At 39.1% G+C, this 22641-nt stretch overlaps 1 protein-coding gene across 1 annotated transcript in view; it reads right to left on the bottom strand.

Moving 5' to 3' along the window:
• Window positions 1-208: 208 nt before the first annotated feature.
• Window positions 209-22641, bottom strand: part of PBK (PDZ binding kinase) — a 34369-nt gene continuing 11936 nt past the window's right edge. The window contains exons 3-8 of the mRNA XM_080676677.1: window positions 15105-15198; window positions 10781-10923; window positions 9002-9171; window positions 5938-6067; window positions 1723-1905; window positions 209-1223 (exon numbers count right to left, since the gene is read on the bottom strand). Of these exons, the coding sequence (XP_080532803.1) occupies window positions 1024-1223; window positions 1723-1905; window positions 5938-6067; window positions 9002-9171; window positions 10781-10923; window positions 15105-15198 (920 nt within the window). The 3' untranslated portion in view covers window positions 209-1023. The remainder of the gene's footprint in view (window positions 1224-1722; window positions 1906-5937; window positions 6068-9001; window positions 9172-10780; window positions 10924-15104; window positions 15199-22641) is intronic.

Below are 22641 nucleotides of genomic sequence, written 5' to 3'. Positions count from 1 at the left end.
GGGACTAGCATCGGCTCTTAGGGCTAGTCTCAGCCCTTCAGGGCTAGGCTTAGCTCTCTGGGGTTAGCTCGGCTTGTTGGGGCTACTCTTGATTCTCTTGGGCTAGGCTCAGCTCTCTTCAGAGCTATGGTTCACAGATAGAAATTACTGATCCAAGTCACCCTCATTTTACAGACTAACAAAATAAAGCCAAGAGAGAGAAAGAAATCTACTCACATTCATTCTGCAACTTTAATGACAACACTCAGATCAATGGGAGTATAAAACAGATAAAACATCTTCTGGTAACTAAAGTGTCCTTTATTCTATATCATCCTATTATTTTTTTTATTTTTACACCAGAACTGTAAAATGCTTAAGAGCTAGATTAGTAATTAAAAAATAAAAAAGGGATCTCAGTACAGAAATACATTAAATAAATGAAAGCAAAAACCAAAGATCTGAGGAGAACCAAGAGGACAAGACAAGCCTTAACTGAAAGTTTGGAAATACCCAAGGAGCTACTCTGAGCCATATTCTCTCACCTTCCAATGACCATATTTAATAAGCACAACAGCCAAGAAAGACAAGCAAAGTTTTATGTTTTCAAAGATAATCAAATGTAGACTTCTTTTGTACTTCAAAGTGCTAATTTAAATAGATCCATTTAAGTAGAGAATATGCAAGACAGATCATTAATAAAAGTATTGGTCCCCCTACCCAAATTAATGTTTGACATAAGAGTTTATGGCATTTTGCTAGTGTTTTAAATCTCTATGAACAAATTTCAATACTTGTTCCTTACACCTAAATATTTATTAAGTTTTATAGAAAAACCACTACAATAGTAAATGCTGATAAGTATACATAAAATACCTTTATAATAGGAATAGTTTTTCAAATGTTAACAAGGTGCTATGGTTCTAAAATTCAAATAGTCTAATAATTATGGATTCTTTCAGTAACTACATAAATGTATTACAGTAGAGAGAACAGTTATATGCATGAGCCATACTTGAAGCTCAGGTAATTATGAATATGAGATCACTGGACAAATACTTCCAAAGCCTCAACAATGTGCGCAGCAGAAGGACGGTCTTTAGGATCTTCATTCGTGCAAACAGAGAAGAGCTCGATTACTTTCTGGTATGTCTCATCCAGTTCTTCCATATTAAGGGGTGGCCTCGTTCCCAAAGCTGCATAGTATGCTTCATCATCGAAGTCACTTTCATCAAAAGTTTTATCTGCTCATGAGAAAGTTTAAAACAAATAAAATCACTTTCAATCATGGAAAAACTTACTGACTGCTCACTCACCCTTCTGAAACAAGAATTCATCCAGTATGCTTTTCATTTTACCAGTCTCTTCCATTGTCCTGCCATGGTGTAGATTAGCTATTGTCATGAATTTATTATATGGATTTAACCTATGGTTATCAACCTTGACTATGATAGCTTTCTAGTCTTCTTCTCAAGCAAAGAGTTTTTAAGGTAACTTTTTGCTCCTCTGAATTTTCTCAATTTACCTCCCTGCTCTGAATTAATATACATCTCATTTGTATGAAATTAAACTGAGATGGTACCAAATTAGTCATCAGTAATATAATCTATGTCTCATGCAACTAAATCAAACACCTTGCTCTTTTTAAAATTAACTTAATAGAAAAATAAAATGTAACTTTATAAACTAATCTTTTTTCAAACCAAAGAGATTGGGTTTTACATTAAAAATATGTAATTATACCTTCATCATCATAGTCATCATCATCTGAAAGAGTAATGTGTGGAATACATAAAGTCATCATTTCCCACAGAGTAAGGCCAAAGGCAAATATGTCTGCTTTGTCAGTAATAATACCATTCTCCTCCAAAGCTTCCTTGGGTTTCCAAGGCTCAGTGCCAATGTAACAGGCCTCTGGGTCAGTTACTGAAACAAGCAAAACAGATAAAACTGTCACAAGGGCCAGTACAAGAACTCACTAAGAAAGGCAAACAACAACGACCACCACCACCACCCTGCTTAAAAAAAATGGGCAAATGATTTGACAAGTGGTTTAAAGGTTATCAAGCATAGCCAGTAAACATGAAAAAATACACTCAACCTCAATAATTAATACAAATTACTTCTCCTTATCAGATTGATAAATATTTAAAAAGTCGGATAGTTGCCAAAGGTGTAGAGAATCAGCAATTCTTTTAGAAAGTGGTAAGAATATAAATAGATTGTGGATGTTAGTACAGACTCATTGTCTTGCCTAGGTTCAAAGACATTTACAAGCTCTGTTACCTGAAACATTTACTCTGTGCCTGTTTCTTCATTTTCCAAACTATGCTATTATTAGGCTGAGAGAAATACCATTTCTATGCTTCTATGATTGCTAAATCAGGGAAAAGGGAAAGAGTCGAATCACATATTGGCTTTTGCTCAGGAAATTACTTAACTTCATAAAGGTTACATAATGAAAATGTGTTCCTTTGGGTAGCTTTGACCATATCAAACCGCTTTTAATTTGTTGTTACATTCTCATTGTTTTCTAAATATTTTACAACTAGAATTTGATTTATTGGTTCAGCCTAGAATCAATTATAAGTATGCTAAATTACTAAAAAATTGATTTTTTTTTTGTTTCCAACTATGTTACTAATATCTAGATGTATATCACTAAGGACAATGCATGTCAACCATTAGGCTATTTCTACTTTTGGTAAACTGAGGTTTTCTTTTATAACCTAACCAATCCTTATCTAATAAGAGTAATATGCAAATTAACCACCACTTCGCTACACCCACAAACCACGCCCACCAGCCAATCAGTAGTGACTATGCAAATTAACCCCAATCAAGATGGCTGCGGCCACAGAGCGAGCAGGAGGGAGGCTTGGGTTTCCCTGGCAATGGAGGAAGCCAAGCTTTCTGCACACCCTGGTGGGCCCAGGCCTCCACTCAAGGCTACAAAGCTTCAATTATAGAAGATAAATAAACCCCAGCTACCAGGGCCTTCGCTTGGGTTGTCGGGAGGCGTGGCTGGCCTGCAAACCACCACAGGCCCCTCGCTCAGGCCGCCCCATGCCCCAAGGGAACCCCCACCCTGATCCGGGACACCCTTCAGGGCAAACCAGCTGGCCCCCACCCATGCACCAGGCCTCTATCCTATCTAATAAAAGAGTAATATGCAAACTGACCATCACTCCAACACACAAGGTGGCTGCCCCAATGTGGTCAAAGATCCTGCCCCCATGTGGACACAAGATGGCCAGCAGGGGAGGGCAGTTGGGAGGAACCAGGCCTTCAAGGGAGGGTAGTTGTGGGTGATCAGGCAGCAGGGGAGGGCAGTTGGGAGGAACCAGGCCTGCAAGGGAGGGCAGTTGTGGGTGATCAAGCCTGCAGGGGAGGGCAGTTAGGGGTGACCCGGCTGGCAGAGGAGGGAAGTTGGGGGTGACTGGGTCTGCAGGGAAGGGCAGTTGGGGGGGGGACTCAGGCCTGCAGGGAAAAGCAGTTGGGGGGTACCAGGCCTGCAGGGGAGGGTAGTTAGGGGTGACCAGGCCTGCAGGGGAAGGCAGTTAGGGGCAAATAGGCAGGCAGGGGAGCAGTTAGTCATCAATCAGGCTGGCAGGGGAGTGGTTAGGGGGTGATCAGGCTGGCAGGCAGAAGCAGTTAGGGGCAATCAGGCAGGCAGGCAGGCGAGCAGTTGGGAGCCAGCAGTTCTGGATTGTGAGAGGGATGTCCGACTGCCCGTTTAGGATCGGGTGGCATCGGGCTTAAACGGGCAGTCGGACATGCCTCGAGGGTTCCCAGATTGGAGAGGGTGCAGGCTGGGCTGAGGGACACACCCCCCCGTGCACGAATTTCGTGCACCGGGCCTCTAGTGTGTGTGTGTGTGTCTGTGTGTGTGTGTATGTGTGTATGTGTATAAAAAATCAATTTTCTAATGCATAGATTGACCTTATCTACTCAATCTTTTAATTTTTTTACATCTTAGTTTTATCTACTTCATGTATTAAGGATTGAGAAAATTGTGTTAGAAAATCTTACTTTTATTCTTTTTAAAAAATTCTCCTTTTCTAAAGTTTCATCTTTGTAGTAGTTACTCAGCCTGAGGATTCATGATTTTGACTTTTTCATTCAATTCAACTTATAGACCTTAACTTTAGCTAGAAATTAAGGTATATATATATATATATATATATATATATATATTTTTTTTTTAAATAGCATTCATATAAAGAGAAAAACTTAAATGTTATTTATTAAATATGTTAAAAGCAGAAGCTTTCTCTTTGAGGCTGTCTCTTGGTTCTCACTAAGAATATATCTTAAATTCCCTAAGAGATTGAACAGTATCTATATATACAAAAGGCTAAGTGTCCATCTATCTAACCAGTAGCTATGATGCACACTGACCACCAGAGGGCAGAAATTCAACACAGGAGCAACCATGACATGCAAACAGAAATGACACCACGGACCTGGCGCAGACAAACCAACACTCGGCTTCCCCCAAGTGGAACACAGGCCCCACCACCACCCCGGAGTGACACCCCACCAAATCGCAGCCAACGCTGCCAAGACCTCATGGCGCAAAATGCAGCCCACAGCCCAGCCCAGCAATGGTTGCTGTGGGCGCTGGGTAAGGACGTCATGTAGCAACGCCCAGCTTCCTCTCCCTAGCGACTAGCATCCTTGGAGTTTCTTCAGCCCAGGAACCTGACCTGCTTTATAGCCAGGTGCAAACAGTTTACAGTTTAACAAAATGTTTGTGAAGCATTTTCCCATGCCTCATCTCATTTGATCCTCACAGAAATCCTGGAGTAGGTAGATAGGAGACTTGGTAGAATCTTATTTTCTTTTCATTAGCAAGACATGAACAGCAATATTAAAATATTTCTTCTAATTAATTTCCTTTCAATGTGCATGAATCTGTGCACCAGGACACTAGTTTACAATAAAGTGAGAATAATGAGTGGGTGGGACGGGGCAAAAAGCAGAAGACTGGCTTTTACTAGCACCTCTTTCCTACTTCCACTCCAGTTTCTTCTTCTATCAGTTTCCCAAACCTTGTCACTGTATTGATGCTAAATGAATTCCTTTTTAAAACCTTATTAAAATTTTATTTTCACCCTGGTTGTTGTGGATCAGTGGTTAGAGCATCAGCCCAGACACCAAAGAGTCACAAGTTCAAATACTGGCCCAGGGCACATACCCGGGTTGCAGGTTCAGTCCTGGGCCCCACTCAGGGCATGTGTGGGAGGCAACCAATCAATGTGTGTCTCTTGCATCAATGTTTCTCTCTCTTCCCCCCTCCCTCCTTCCCATCCACTCACTCTAAAAATCAACAGGAAGACTATCCTCAGGTGAGGATTAACAACAACTAAATATTTTTTAAAAATTTTATTTTCTACCCCCAGATCTTCTACCACTTAAAAAATCCCAATCTAGGTTAGAAATAGTTCCCAATGTTATCTTCAGTTGAAATATACACTGAGTGGCCAGATTATTATGATCTATGAACGCATAATAATCTGGCCACTCAGTGTATAGCCTATATAATAAAAGGCTAATATGCAAATTGTCCCCTCGACCAGGAGTTCGAGCAGCAGGCAGGCCAGCCAACCGCCATGTCCCCTTCCCCCTGGCTAGGCTGGCTGGACCCCACCCATGCACGAATTCATGCACTGGGCCTGATTATTATGCGTTCAGAGATCATAATAATCTGGCCACTCAGTGTATACTAATAAGAAAATAATTTATATTGTGTACGTGGCAAGAGACGGGGCTGGAGGCTGAGTGAAAAATACAGGAGGGAAGAGCACTATATTTTATGCATTCCTAAATATACTTTTTTTATTAATAGTTTTTTTTTTATTTTTGAAGAATGTAAACAGTTATTTAAATATGTGTAAAAATTATAAATTTTAAAATTATATAAAATTTTTTTTAAAAAATTAGAATACTACTCACCTGTCATATTTTCATCCAATGGCAGAGAGACTCCTACATCACAGATTTTAATTGTTTCAAAATCACCTTTAATTACAACATTTGAAGACTTTATGTCTCCATGAAGCAACTTCTTATCTTGGTGCAGATACTAAAATAGTGGAAAATTTAACATATCTGAACAAAAATACAAACTAAATACACATAAATAACCTTCAAACAAATATAATTTGAACTTCCTTCCTATACTACAGGATTATACCATCATTTCAAGTTATTTGAAGCTATAAAAGGAAATATCTCATGTTATCTTGGTCTGCCATACACACCAGAAATCTAAAAGATTTGTTGGAAATCTTATAGATAAGCTTTTTATTTACAAACCCATCTTACATACTTTTATATCAAAAGATGCTACAGCAGAAGCCCCAGCCAGGTGACTAAGTTAGTTGGAGCGTTGTCCCGTACACGAAAAAGTTGTGGCGTTGATTTCTGTTGGGGCACATACCTAGGTTTTGGGTTCAATCCCCAGTCAGGGCATGTGTAGGAGGCAACTGATCGATGTTTCTCTCTCTCTCTCCTTTTTCCTCTATCTTTAAAAATCAGTAAGCCCCGCCAGTGTGGCTCAGTTGGTTGAGCATCTTCCCGTGCATCAAGAGGTTCGATTCCCGGTCTGGGTGTGCCAGAAGCAGCCAATCGATAATTCTCTCATTGATCTCTCTCTCTCCAATCGATGATTCTCTCTCATTGATGTTTCTCTCTCTCTCTCTCACTCCTACCCTCTCTCTCCCCCCTCTCGCTCCTCGCTCCCTCCCTCCCTCTTCCTCTCCATCTCCCTCTAAAATCAATGAAAACATTAAAAAACAAACACATCCTTGAGTGAGGATTAAAAAAATATATATATGCTATGGAGATAACAAAATATACCGCAACTTTATGTGAAGCTAGAAAATTTTAGGAATAATTCTGGAATCTAAAAATGAGACATACTTTTTTTAAATTGAGAGATGATGCTAAACAATACATAACTCAGTGCTACACAGGGCTGCTACAAGAAGATGAAGCAGAAATAGAATCTAAGATCGTCTTTTGTTTCTTAGTATTGACAACAACATTCATCCATAATAAAAAGTGTCTTATAAACCTGTTATTTGTTCATTCATCAGCATTTGAGCATCTACTCTATGACTGGGTTTGAAAATGATGCAGAGATAACTCTTGGAATATAACTTGAAATACTCACTATGCTTGATTTAAATGTTGCCCATCATAAAGACAATATGCTCAAATACATAATTTATTAATTCCATTATATATATTTAAAGTCATTTATTAAATAATCAAATTGTTGATTTAGTTTATCCTATCCACTTAAAATTGTTTTTTCTATACACATATTAAAAATATATACTTAGCCTGACCGGCAGGGCTCAGTAGTTGAGTGTAGACCTATGAAACAGGTCACGGTTTGATTCCTGGTCGGGGCACATGTCCAGGTTGGGGGCTTGATCCCCAGTGGGGTGCATGTAGGAAGCAGCCAATCAATGACTCTCTCATCATTAATGTTTCTCTCTTCCTCTCCCTTCCTCTCTGAAATCAACAAAAATATATTTCAAAAATAAAAAATATGTATCTTTAGAAATACTGCCTTTTTCCAATTTCATGCTTCATAAATCAATTTTATTTAAACTCTAATATGCAATTTTGACATCAGTATCATCACATTATCTGCATTTGAGTCATCCAACACTTTTCTAGGGCCATCACTACTTTTGTTTAAGTTATTTAGTTTGTTTAGTTATTTATTTTTATTTCTAACACCAAAGGTCCAATAATTTATTTGCATAAAACTGAGTTTTCTTTTTTTAAATAATGCAATCATTTCAGTATGAATTTCTTTTTAATATTTTTTATTGATTTCAGAGAGTAAGAGAGATAGATAGAAACATCAATGATGAGAGAGAATCATTGATCGGCTGCCTCCTGCATGCCCTCCCCGGGGATCAAGCCCGCAGCCTGGGCATGTGCCCTTGACCGGAATTGAACCTGGGACCCTTCAATCTGCAGGCCGATGCTCTATCCACTGAGCCAAAGCGGCTAGGGCGAAAGCTTTTTTTCATTTGACCTATAGATCAGTGGTCGCCAACCAGTGGTCCATGAGGTCCGAAAGGTTGGCGACCATTGCCATAGATGACTATTTATGATGCCAAAACATATCCCAAATCTTTTTTTTTTTTAATATATTTTTATTGATTTCAGAGAGGAAGGGAAAGGGAGAGAGAGACTGAAACATCAATGATGAGAGAAACATGGATCGGCTGCCTCCTGCATGCCTGCCACTGAAGACCGAGCCCACAACCCAGGCACGAGCCCTTGATCAGAATTGAACCCAGGACCCTTCAAGTATGCAGGCTGACACTCTATCCACTGAGCCAAAACCAGCTAGGGCCACAAAACAACCTTTAAGAGGCTTGTTTACATCAACAGGGGGTTAGACTACACCCCCAGTAATAATTAGTAAATTTGTGTTAAATTTAATCCTTTTGTAACTAAATCTAACATCTGATCTTAGTAAGCAAAACTGCCTAACTTGGGTTATTTTGTTATTTCAGACTATGTGAAGGCCTTTCAAAATAAGGAAATAGTACACTCTGCAACATAAAATATTCCATAAGGCAGCGGGTCACCAACTGGTCTGCGAGGTCCGAAAGGTTGGCAACCACTGCCATAAGGCAACTTTCATTTAAGGCAACCCCTTCTTTTGTGGGGTTGGGGGGAATTCTACCATGTAATTAGGTATATAATGTACTTGGTTTTGCTTTGTTTTTAATGTTTTTATTTCTTAGAGAGAGAGAAAGGGAAAGGAAGATAGAAACACTGATGAGAGAGAACATCGATTGGCTGCCTCCTGCACAGCCCTCACTGGGGATCAAGCCCAAAACCTGGGCACATGCCCTGATCAGGAATCGAATGGGCAATCTCTTGGTGCATGGGTCGACGCTCAATCACTGAGGCACACCAGCTAGACTGTACTTAGTTTTTTAATGTTCCACAAAAGTCACATAAAATATAATGGTACAATTACCTTTAACCCTCTTGCCATGTTCAAAGCAACTTTTAAAATTGTGGCTGCTGGAAAAGGATTGTGGCTGTCTTTATTTCGTTCTTCGATTAAGTCATTTAGAGACTTTTCTCCCCCGTATTCCATAGCAAGACATAGACTACCATCATTGGCTTCAATGAAAGCACGATAACCTTAAAGAAACAGAACATTTTCTACTAGAATAGGGAAGAACAACAGTTCTTAAGTTTTTTATAGTACTGTGACTGGAAATGGTCCTGAATTACCACGGACAAATATATAATGAAACGGCTATCTATATATATAAAAGCCTAAGCGACGGTTATGACTGAATATCCCAATGACTGGTTGACTAGTCGCTATAATGTGCACTGACCACCAGGGGGCAGATGCTCAATGCAGGAGCTGACCCCTGGTGGTCAGTGTGCTCTCACAGCGAATCTCCTGTGGCCCCTCCCCCTGGCCGTCATCAGCCCCCCAATTATGCACGAATTCGTGCACTGGGCTTCTGGTCTATATATATAAAAGCCTAAGTGAATGGCTGGTAGCTATGATGTGCAATGTCCACCAGGGGGCAGATGCTCAACGCAGGAGTGGAAACCATGGGCATGGAAACATGGTACAGACTGATTAATCTCAGAGAGAAGGAGGGAGGGCAGGAAGAGATTAACCAAAGATCTTATATGCATACTAGAGGCCCGGTGCATAGATCTGTGCACTGGTGGGGTCCCTCGGCCTGGCCTGTGGGGATCAGGCAGAAAATGGCTCTCCAATATCCCCCATGGGGTCCCGGATTGCAAGAGGGCACAGGCCACGTCGAGGGACCCTAGATATTTATAAAACTAATTCAATCATCTAATTTAAAATGCCTTCAGTGTTTACAAATAGTATCACAAATTAAAATTTTAAAATATTTTATGCATTCCTAAATATAATGGTTCAAGCCCTACTTATATTAAAAATGAAAAGAAAGAGATTATCTAAATGAAGATCACTCTATATTCCTGAATTCCCCATAGTACCAGCATCATGACTATTTTTTAAAATATATTTTTTTAATATTCTTATTTTGATTTCAGAAAGGAAGGTAGAGGAAGAGATAGAAACATCAATGATGAGAGAGAATCATTGATGGGCTGCTTCCTGCACGCCCCCTATTGAGGATCAAGCCCACAACCCAGACATGTGCCCCTTACTGGAATTGAACCCGGGACACTTTAGTCCGCAGGCCAACGCTCTATCTCCTGAGCCAAGCCAGCTAGGGCATGACTAACTATTCCCATGATTTTTTAAATTATTATTTTTTAAAATTTATCTTTACTGTTGAAATTATTAGATGTCCCCCTTTTTCCACACTGACTCTCTCCACCCTGATTCCACCTCCTCCCCCAGGCCTTCCCCACACTATTGTCTGTCCATGGGCTATGTATATATGCTTGTAAGTTTATTGGTTAATCTCTTTTCCCCCACCTCCTTCCTTCCCTCTGAAACAAGTTAAGTCTGTTGCATGCTTTAATGTCTCTGGATCTTTTTTGTTCATAGCTTATATTTTCATTAGATTCCACATATAAGTGATCCCATGATGTTTTAAATACATATTTAAGCATCTAAAAATGTATACTAACTTTAATTTCAGAATGTTTACATTAATTTGATTCTTACCAAACTCTACCACCATCCTCTTCATTTTTATTACTGAAAATGGTTAAGAAATTACATAAACTGTTTCTGATAAACAGAATAATATATAAGTTCCTGCTACCAAATAAAATTTAAACTCACCTATAATATTTGGATGGTGAAGGTTTTTCAAAATCTTAGCTTCATCAGTTAATCTCTTTTGATACATACTTTGATAATCACCATTACATCTAGAATTAATCTTTTTCACAGCCCAAGGAGAATGAGACAAGCCTCTTGGAGATCTTAAAAAAAGTCATAAAATGTATAAAGATTAGTAAACATAATACATTCCCAAATGACTAACAAGAATTTCCAATTTTTGAAAAGGACTTGATAATTTGTTGTTTTATAAAAAAAAAAAAAATTTTGCAAAATTTTGTACTATCAACACCTCTGCTACATTTCCTTTCCAAACTGGAAGAGAAATTGCTGATATATCTATTGATTACAAGAGTAGTCTGATATCTATTGCTGGAAAGGAGGGATAAAAAGAGAGAACTAGAAGAAAAAAGATGAATTCTTATAAATTTTAAACTTCAAGATTACTATTTTTAAATTTTTCTAATCAAGCATGTCGCACTACCAACTACTTATCAAACATCTATACTAATGAAAGGGTAATATGCTAATTAGACCAGGAGACCTTCTGTGAGACCTTCCAGACAAAGCCATGGTGGCGGGGCCGAGGCAGAGGTGGTTAGGGGCGATCAGGTTGGCAGGGGAGGGCAGTTGGGGACAAGCAGGCTGGCGGGGGGGACGGGGGGCAGTTGGGGGCGAGCCAGCAGGCAGGTGAGCAGTTAGGAACCAGCAATCCTGGATTGCAAGAGGGATCCCAGATTGGAGAGGGCGCAGGCTGGGCTGAGGGATACCCTCCCCCCATGCAAAAATTTTGTGCACCGGGCCACTAGTTTAACTGTATGTACCACAGACAAGTTCTAGAATGCTAAATAACAAACACTAATCTCTAAGAAACAATTTAAATAAGAGATACAAGAAACATTTGGCCCATATGTAATCATCCATATAGCAGACTGTTCTTCTCCAACAAATATTGTGCCTCTCCACTAACCAATCCATCTCTACCCTCACTGAATACTCAAAGACATGAGCTTAAGGCAATAATAATCCCATCCTAATATATAAAAAGCCAGGGACCATCACAACTGAAATAACCGGATGGACGACCGAACACAGGCTGTGTGGGGTGACAAGGCCGGCAGGGGACTTAGTGAGGGACAACGAAACGACTGAACAGCAGACTGCGTGGGGCAACCAGGCCAGCAGGGGGATTAGTGAGGGACGACCAAATAACTGAACAGCAGGCTGTGTGGGGCGACCAAGCCAGCAGGGGGACAGCTGGGGGCGACCAGGCCGGCAGGGGGGGCAGAGAGGGGGACCAAGTCCATCCTTTACCTTTTCCATAACATATCCTGATCTATATAATGACAAAAACTATTTAATCAAGCTAATAGTTTACTAAAAAGGCTAATAAAACAGAGATTGCAAAGGAAAAAAATAAAAGGAGGCACAAATAATATTGCAATAAAAAATGAGGACATAACTATAGAAACAGCAGAGATTAAAAAATAAAAGTGAATAAATAAAACTTTTAGTGGGCTGGAGTGGGTCAAGGGGGGAGGAGGGAGACATATGTAATACTTTCAACAATAAAGATTAAAAAAAAATAATAAAACTTTTAAACCAATAAATTTAAAAAACAAAATGGTCAAATTCTAAAGAAAAAAAATCTAAGAAAATTGATGAAAAAAGAAATTTAATCAAGATTTTTAAATCTTCCCACAAGAAAAGCCTAGATAACTTTCCAGGTGAGTTTACTAAACTTTCAAAAAAACCTCACATTCAATCTGTTCCAAGGAATAGAAAGGAGTTAAGAGCTTAGTATAAACTCAATTAAAAAAATTAAACAGAGCCTGGCTGGCGTGGTTCAGTGGTTGAGTGTCGACCTATGAACCAGGAGGTCACAGTTTCATTCCTGGTCAGGGCACATGCCCAGGTTGCGGGCTCGATACCCAGTGGGGCCGTGCAGGAGGCAGCCAATCAATGATTCTCTCTAATCACTAATGCTTCTATCTCCCTCTCCCTTCCTCTCTGAAATAAATAACAAATATGTAAGAAAAAAATTAAACAGAAACAGCAATAAAATGAAAATCACAGGTCAATATCAGTTATATCACAGATGCAAAAATTCTAAACAAATAGCAAACTAAATATATCAGTATATATTAAAAAAATAATACATCAAAACTATGTTTGGTTTACTCTAGGGATGCAAAGTTGATTTAACATTAAAAATATACTTTAGACCAAAGTGATAACTTAAACATACATATACAATTTTGATCCTGCTGAAGCCTCAGTCAAGTAAAAAAAAAAAAAAAGGATAGTTTAAGACATATCCCCACAAACAAGGATGGAAATAACAAAGGAAGACGACAGCAACAAACTTTTGGAAGCTAGAAAGCAGATGAAAGTAAATGACTTAACAGGCCCCATGAACTTCTTGAAAGTTATTCAAAAGCAGGTAGATTCCTAGATACCCTTCCTGATACTGTATCTCTAGGCAGTTGCCCACTCCCTATCTCCCCAGCTTTTCAACACTGAAAACTAGCTTTGAAAGGGGCTACAGCAGAGGGTCTTTAGTTTGAGGTTTATTGGTAAAGTTGAATGCCTGTGAACATATAGGAACACAGTAATTCATGACCATATGCATACTAAATGCTCAATGAGTTTTCATATGTGCTATCACCATCAAGATCAAAATATAGAACATTTCTAGCACTCCCAAAAGACTTAGGATGCCATTTTAAAAAGGAAAACTTTCAGGTAATTACTTAAAAACAAAATAGACAAAAATGAAAAACTCAATAGAAGTATAAGAAGATGAGGTTGGGAAAATCTCTCAGAAAATAGAACAAAGAGAACATAGGAAAATCAGGGAAAAACCAGAGATCAGTCCAGTAAGTGGAACATTCACATAAAGTATAGGAAGACAGGGGTGAAAAATGTCAGTAAAGAATTTTAAAAATAATTTCTTAAAAATTTAAGAACAGGAATTTTCAGAATCCAAGAGGCCCACACCCATGCATGTCACTGTGAAATTTAAGAACACTGGTGACGAATAGATCATACAAAGTTCAGACCACTGGGAGGAACAGCTAACATAAAACAGGTAACAAAAAGAATCAGCAATCAGGAAGTCTTCAGAATTCTCAGCAGCAACACTGCAGGCTAACAGATAATGGAACAATGTCATCAAACTTGTGGAGGAAAATTATGTCCAAACAAGAATTCTGGCCCAGAAAAACAAAAAGAGCCCTTCAAGTATTAGTGTAGAATGAAAACATTTCAGAAATGCAAATTCTCAAAAATGCATCTCCTAGCCAGTTTGGCTCGAGCGTCAGCCTGTGGACTAAAGGGTCCCTCGTTCAACTCTAGACAAGGGTACATGCCTGGGTTGTGGGCTCCATCCCCAGTAGGGGGCGTGCAGGAGGCAGCAAATCAATGATTCTCTCTCATCACTGATGTTTCTATCTCTCTCCCACCCTTTCTGAAATCTATAAAAATATTTTATTTTTAAATGTATCTCCTGTGTACTTTTTCATAGGGAGCTACCAAATGTCCTCAAACAAAACAAGATGTAAACCAAGAAATAGTAAGACATAAGGTATGTAACAACAGAAGATCCAATTCACCAGAGAAACAAAGGGAATCTCCAGGTTGCCAAGAAGGGAAAACCCCAGGCTGACAGGGACACATTACAAGGAGTAGTAGGATCAGGCAGGGACTGCTATTTTTCAATCAGCCACCATATAAAGCTTTTTGATTGTTATATACAGTAGAACTTTATTAACAACACACTTTACATTTAAAGACTTTTTTTTAAGAAAGGAAAAAAAAATGAGACTAGCCATGAGTCTACAAGAATTTTTTTCTTTCAAAGTAACTTAGATGAGAGTCTTTAGGCACTAAAAAACACGTTCACAAAATAGCACACAAACACAAAAGGAGTGTTTAAGCGGCAAAAATGCTTCAAGACACCCACTTACATATTATTGCTATGCTATTCTCAATTAATTAGCTTTAATTAAAGAAAGCATTTCTATCTAGAAACAATATAAACCTAAAAACATGTTGTGTTAGTCAGGCTGATTCCCTTCCCATAAAGCCCAGGAAAAATGATAAGGTAAATTACTGTTCCTTTAATAATCCATTAGGAGAAAAGTTAAAAGAAATGTATACCAGATAGAGCTCTGGTAAAGTTATAAAAGGTTCTGAGATTGAATATAGCAGGTTCAGGAACAAACCTCAAATCTAAATATTTGAATTTTCATATTCCTTTGTCTCCAAGTACAGCTGAACTACGGTTCCATGTAAAAAGGTAAATCTAAAATCATATACTCACCTTTTCATAAGGTAGACATTTACCCCTGTGCCATAGCCAAGCTTCTGCATAAATGGAGAGGCAGGAATTTTTATACATGGAGTTGAATATAATGCTGTGTCAGAAAGAATTAAAAAATAAAATTAGTATTTGAAAAGACTTCTACAAATGCATCTGAACATTTGCAATATACTATTGTTAAGAGTATTAATTGGCATAATCTTTTGGAGAGCAATCTGACACTATCCATCCTAATTTTAAATGGAGACCCCTTGATTAAGTCTACTTTTGGAGCTCTATTTTACATTAATACTGAAGCTTGTTTTTATATGGTCCAGAAGTTATGAATTGTTTTTGAAAGGGTTGATTTAAAAAAAAACAACAACAACAACAAAAAACAGGTAAAAAGAAAATGCAATAATGTTTGTGTGGCCAACAAAGTCTAAACTATTTACTATCTGGCCTTTTACAAATAGTTTGCCAATACCTCAGCATGTGCCCAAAGACATCATACACATACATGCATGCAAGCATATATATTTGAATATTGGGATTCACTTTTATGGCTGCAGAAAAACACACCAAAAACCCCTTAGTAATAATCATTGGTCATAATTATAGTATATCTATATTACAAAGCATTATTCTAGCTAATAAAGAGGGAATATGCTAATCGAACATCACACCCTCACAAAGATGGTGGCGCCCACAGGCAATAAGGAGGGAATATGCTAATTGGCTGCCACGTCCTCAAAGATGGCGGCACCCAGAGCCACAAGATGGCGGCGCCCAGTCCCCTCAGCCCTGCCTAGGTGGCAGGCGCGCGGTCCGGCTGCTCTGTGTGCCTGCCACCAGAGTCCCCAAGTCCCCTTAGCCCCCCAGCAGCCCAGGGCCAGCCTGAGGCACAGGCAAGCCTCGGATGTCGGCTACCCAGCCGCCTAGGGCTGGCCCGAGGCACAGGCAAGCCTTGATGGTGGCTGCCCAGCCATCCAGGACTGCCCGAGGCTCAGGTAACCAGGGCTGGCTTTGGCTTGCACTGACGGCAGTGGCAGCAGCAGAAGTGTGATGGGGGAGTTGCCTTCCTCTGATTGTTGGGTTGCCTCCCACCCCTGAAGGCTCCCGGACTGTGAGAGGGGGCAGGCCAGGCTGAGGGACTCCCCTCCAATGCATGAATTTTCATGCACCAGGTCATAAAAAAAGATAAGATAGAGAAGTCTTACTTTTGCTAATGAATAATTAACTGCTCTTGGAATTGCCATCTAGAAAACTTGACAAAATATAACAGTTTTCATATACCTGACAATAGGCAAAGCAGGACTGTGATCTTTTGAGAGAAGAGAAACAAATGGGGTGAGCCCTATCATTACCCTAACTTACTGCTAAAAAACAGTTTCCAGCCCTAACCGGTTTGGCTTAGTGGATAGAGCATCGGCCTGTGGACTGAAGGGTCCCAGGTTCGATTCCGGTCAAGGGCATGTACCTTGGTTGCGGGCACATCCCCAGTAGGGGGGTGTGCAGGAGGCAGCTGATCTATGTTTCTCTCTCATCGATGTTTCTAACTCTCTATCCCTCTCCCTTCCTCTCTGTAAAAAATCAATAAAATATATTTAAAAAAACAACAACAAAAACAAAACAGTTTCCAGCCACAGCACAAAGAAACAGAGCTCAGAGGTATTATCAAGTTGAGGAGAGAGATGTCAGAGGTCAAGGAAACCTAAATAGCTAGAATTTATGTAGCAGAGAACTAAAGAGGAAGCCACAAAATAATAAAGCTCCAGAGATCTAAAAAGAAATCTCCCTTTAAGCATCTGATTAAGTACTTTCTGTTCACATAATGGACATGATTCCCCAAAGCTGGAGAAACCACCAAACCCGAGTAATAGGCTAAATCATGATGGAAGATTCCACAGGTCTAGGAATAGTTCACTTACCATCAGCCAGAGTGTAGTAACTCTAACACAGGGCATTGAGTAAAGTCCTCTAAAGGGTCATGACTTAGTAGTACAGCTAAATTTCAGCCCAGGAAAAAAGTTTAGAACAAAGCCTAAAAGCAAGCCTCAAAAGAAACAAGCCAATGTGCAGGAAACTTAACTGCAGGTTCAGCACAACAAAATCACACACCCTTCAAAGGAATAAAGTTCAGCACTCGACAATGTAAAATGTCTCACAGCCAATAAGAAATTACCAGGTATGAAAGAAGCAAGAAAATAAGACCCTTTCCAGGAGGAAAATAAACTAACAGAAACATACAGATATTAGAAGGAGCAGATAAAAGCCTTAATATATAAATCTTAAAAAATACACTAATGATGTAAAGGAAAATGTGAGCATAACAAATTAAGACAGAAAAATAAAAAAAGATCCTAACGAACTTAGATAAATGAAAAATACAAGGGATAAGAATGATACCATCTTAGAGCAAAAGGTCACTAAATTTTAAGACAAACAACAAAAAATACCAAAAATGAAGCACAGAGAAAAATATTAGGAAGAAAAATAAAGAAATCGCCAATTTGCTATGGGACAATAAGGAAATAGATTTAAATCCAACCATAGAGAATTACATTAAATGTAAATGGTCTAAACACTAACAAAGTTATCCATTAGAACTTTCTGTCATGATAGAAATGTGGCTAATATAACTAAGAAACTAAATTTATAATTTTATTTAGTTTTTTTTTTTAATATATTTTATTGATTTTTTACAGAGAGGAAGGAAGAGGGATAGATAGTCAGAAACATCGATGAGAGAGAAACATCGATCAGCTGCCTCCTGCACACCTCCCACTGGGAATGTGCCCGCAACCAAGTTACATGCCCTTGACCGGAATCAAACCTGGGACCCTTCAGTCCGCAGGCTGACGCTCTATCCACTGAGCCAAACCGGTTTTGGCTTATTTAGTTTTAATTTATTTGAATCTGAATTTAAATTGCCACATGTAGACAGTGGCTAAACAGTCTAATTTAAGACAGAAGTTGACATGATAAAACCAAAACAAGACATAACTACATGCTGTGTAATAAACTCACTTTAAATATAAAGACACAAATAGGTTAAAAGTAAAGGGTTATAAAACATAATATTCAAACACTAATCAAACTGGAGTGGTTCAATTAATATCACATAAAGTGAATGTCAAAGAGAGTACAACATCAGATAAACAAAAACAATTCATATCAGTAAGGGGGTAAATTCATCAAAGAATAACCTTCCTAAATGTATATGTACCTAATAACAAGTTTCAAAAAATGTAAACCAAGTGATAAGAACGGAAAGAAAAGAATAGACAAATCAAGCCCAGCTGATAATGCTCAGTGGTTGAGCATCAACCCACGAAATAAGAAGTCATTCCATTCCCAGTCAGGGCACATGCCCGGGGGTTGTGGGCTTGATCCCCTGTGTGGGCGTGTAGGAGGCTGCCAATCAATGTTTCTCTCTCACTGATATTTTCCTCTCACTTCCTCTCTCTCTGTAAAAACATATTTTAAAAAATAGACAAATCCACAATTGTAGTTGAAGACACACCTCTCTCAGTAACAGAATAAACAGAAAATCAATAGGAATACAGAAGACCTGAACTTGTTCAACATAAGTCAACTAGATTGGCCTCATTGATATTTATGGAACACTATATCCAAAAACAGCAAAAAATGTGATCTTTTCAACTGCATGAAACATTTACCAAGATAGATAAACTGATCAAGTCTAATTGATCAAGGAAGAAAAACCAGTACCAGAAATCAAAAAGAAGGTATCACCACAGACCCTGCTGACATTACTGACATTAAAAGGGTAATAAGAGTATGTCATAAATAACTTTATGCCCATAAATTTGACAACTTAGAATAGACAAGTTCCTTGAAAAACACTAACAAAGTTTACACAAGAAGAAATAGATAACTTTAATATCCCAATATCGATTAACTGTGAAGTCACAGTAAGAAGATTTTAGTACTCAATGATTCCAAGGCTAAGGATGGAAAAAAGTAAGTATTAGTCTGGAGAGTCTTAGCTAAACAACCAAGAAAACTAGACAAATTTAGGACTCAGTTCAATTCATAGGTGAAAAATAAAACTTCAAAACTATTAATTGGAGATTAAAAATGGCAGCAGAGTAGGAGGATGATGCATGGACATGCTCCCAGGAACAAATTGGAATTACAACTGAAATATGGAAAGGCTTCCGGAATAATCAATGGAAAACTCACAGGAGAGAATCCTGATACCGAAGGTGGAGACCGCATCGAGACTGGTAGGAGGGGCGGAAGCACTAAAGGGCTGGCGGGCACCCACAGATGGCAACTGAAGTCCCGGAGAGATATCTCAGCTGGGCGGGGGGGGGGGGGGGGGGGGGGGGCTACCACTGAGAACTCTGGGATCTAATTCTGAAGTTGGGCTCCCAAGCAGAGTGCACCAAAACTGAGGAGGGTACCCACATAACATCTAGCTGTGAAAAGCAGTGGGGTGCTGTCTGCCAGGGAGTGGCAGCTGAAAGTTTGGGCACTCTCCCTCTTAAAGGGCCAACACACAAAAATTCCCTATGGAGCCACCCACCTTGTCCTCTGGCAGAGGGACAGTGAAGTGGACTGGAGCTGTGAGAGCAGAACCCAGGACTGGGGACTCGGGGGATAGAGCTCAGAAGGCAGACACCCCAAGTTTCCTGGGCTGGGTAATTCCCTCACACAGTGGAGGGCATCTTTCCCACATAGACATCTGTCTTGCCTAGGGGGAAGACAGTTGACACACACTACTGGAAAACACCTTGCCCCCAGGCCACTTAAGAGATTAAAAGTAACAATTAGCCTCTAGGCAGAAGCAACTGCCCCACCCTGTTGAAAAAACTCTCGCCACACCTGAGGACCATTGCCTGGCTGGGGCAATTCAAGTTGGAATTCTATTAGTCTGTGTACAGAGGTGGTCTCTGGAGGCTTTGCCTGATCCAGTTAGTCAGAAACAGCCTTTTACACTGTCCTGCACTAGAGATTGAGAAGTATAGAGGATCTACCTAAAACATAGTCACAAACCCAAACAGACAACCAAAATGAGGAAACAAAGAACCCCCAAATGAAAGAACTAGTGAATTCTCCAGAAGAGATAAATGAAAGAGATAAGAAATTTATCTGAAACAGAGTTCAGAGTAATGATGTTAAAAATGCTCAACAATATGAAAAAAGATATAGTAACTATGAGAAAAGAATAGTCTGAGCTAAAGAATGACATAACACAAAGAACACATTGGAAGGAATACACAGCTGATTAGGGGAAGCTGTGGATCAAATCAGTGAATTAGAAGACAGAGTTGAAAATATCACTCAATTAGAGAACCAAGAAGGAAAAACAATTAAAAAAACAGGAGGACAGATTAAGGGAGCTGTGGGACAATGTGAAACGTAACAATATTAGAATAGTAGGTATGCCAAAGGAGGCAGAAAGGGAGAAAGGAATAGAGAAGGTGTTTGAAGAAATAATGGTAGAAAACTTCCCTAACCTGGTAAAGGAAAAAGTCACACAAGTTCAGGAGGCACAGAGAACCCCAAACAAGAAGAACCCAAACAGACCCACGCCCAGACACATCATAATTAAAATGCCAAAAAATTAAAGACAAAGAGAGAATCTTAAAGACAGCAAGAGAAAAGAAAATTAACTACAAAGGAGTTCCCATAAGGCTGATACCTGATTTCTCATTAGAAACTCTACAGGCCAGAAGGAAATGGCATGAAGTACTCAAGGTAATGGAAAGCAAGGATCTGAGACCAAGATTACTATATCCAGCAAGGCTATCATTCAAAATAGTCAAATACAGAGCTTTCCAGACAAAAAAAGGCTAAGGAGTTCACCACCAAGCCAGCATTACAAAAATGCTAAAGGGATTGCTGTAAGGAGTTGCTGAGAAGAAGAAACAGACAGAGAAACCTAGCCATACAGAATTAAAATGGCTATAAATAAATACCTCTCAATAATAACCTTAAATGTAAATAGATTAAATGCTCCAATCAAAAGGTGTAGGGTAGCTGAATGAATACAAAAACATGATCCAATCACATGCTGTCTACAAGAGACCCACCTCAAAACAAAAGACACACACAGGATGAAAGTGAAGGGATGGAAAAAATTTTTCCATGCAAATGGAAAAGAAAAAAAAGCTGGAGTAGCAATATTCATATCTGATAAAACAGACTTTAAATGCATCATGCTAAGTGAAATAAGCAAGTTGGAGAAAGATAAATATCATCTGATTTCACTCATTTGTGGAATGAGCAATATAAACTGATGAACAAAAATAGAGTCAGAGGGGGAAAAAAGTATTCTAGAATATAATAGAAGTAATCCTGTTATTTGCAGATTTTTAATATTTCCTACAACTTTTGTGATATCATACTATGTTAGTACAGTTTTGGTAATATTATTATACTCAAAATCCTTTTATTCTTGAAATATTAATGTTTATTGCATGTAATCTATATATATAAGAGCCTAATATGCGAAGTGTCCCCTCGGGAGTTTGACTGACCAGGAGTTCAATTGTTCGCTATGACGTGTGCTGACCACCAGGGGGCAGTGCAGAATGAAGGAAGGCCCTGGCCGGCAGCGGGGAATTTCCTGCACTGGGCCTCTAGTATTATTATATGTAAGATCATTTTTCTTGAGTAACTGTTGTTTATTGCATGTAACATTACCATATTTTAAATTGTTTTTCTTGAGATATTAATGTTTATTGCATGTAACATTATTATATTTAAGGTCGTTTTTCTTGAAATAAAAAAAAAAACTGAATAAAAAATCTTCCTATAAAGAAAACTCCAGGCCCACATGGCTTTACTGGTGAATTCTACCATTTAAAGAAGAAATATATTAATTCTACATATACTCTTCAAGAAAAGGGAACATTTCCCATCTTACTTTATGAATACAGAATACCCTGACACCAAAACTAGACAGACATTCCAAAAAAACAAAAACAAAAAACAGCAACAGTCCAATATCCCTCTTGAACACAGAAAATATTAGCAAATTGAATCAAGTAATATATAAAACTAGAGGCTTGGTGCACGAAATTTGTGCACAGGGCGGGGGGGTTCCTCAGCCCGGCCTGCACCCTCTCGCAATCAGACCTAAGCCAGCAATTGGACATCTCTCTCGCAATCCGGGACCACTGGCTCCTAACTGTTCGCCTGCCTGCCTGCCTCATCGCCCCTAACCACTATGCATGCTGGCCTGATTGCCCCTAACACTCACCTGCCTGCCTGATCGCCCCTAACTGCCTCTGCCTCAGCCCCCGCTGCTGCAGCTTCATCCAAAAGGACGTTTGGAATGATGTCCAGAAGGTTGTTTGGCTGTCTGGTCTAATTAGCATATTACGCTTTTATTATTATAGATACCCCATGACTACATTGGCTTTACCTCAGGAGTGAAAGTTTGGTTTAACATTTTAAAATTAATAGAACTTACCATATTGACGGACTAAAAAATAAAACTATCCCAATAGATTCTGAAAATGCTCTTAACAAAGTTCAATACACATTCACGATAATCAGGAATAAAGGAAATCAGGTCACA

The sequence above is a fragment of the Plecotus auritus genome, assembly GCF_963455305.1.
Source record: "Plecotus auritus genome assembly, chromosome: 6".
In the NCBI taxonomy this organism is placed as follows: domain Eukaryota; kingdom Metazoa; phylum Chordata; class Mammalia; order Chiroptera; family Vespertilionidae; genus Plecotus; species Plecotus auritus.
The sequence above is the reverse complement of the archived record's forward strand: the minus strand, read 5'-3'. Positions and strand labels throughout refer to the sequence as shown.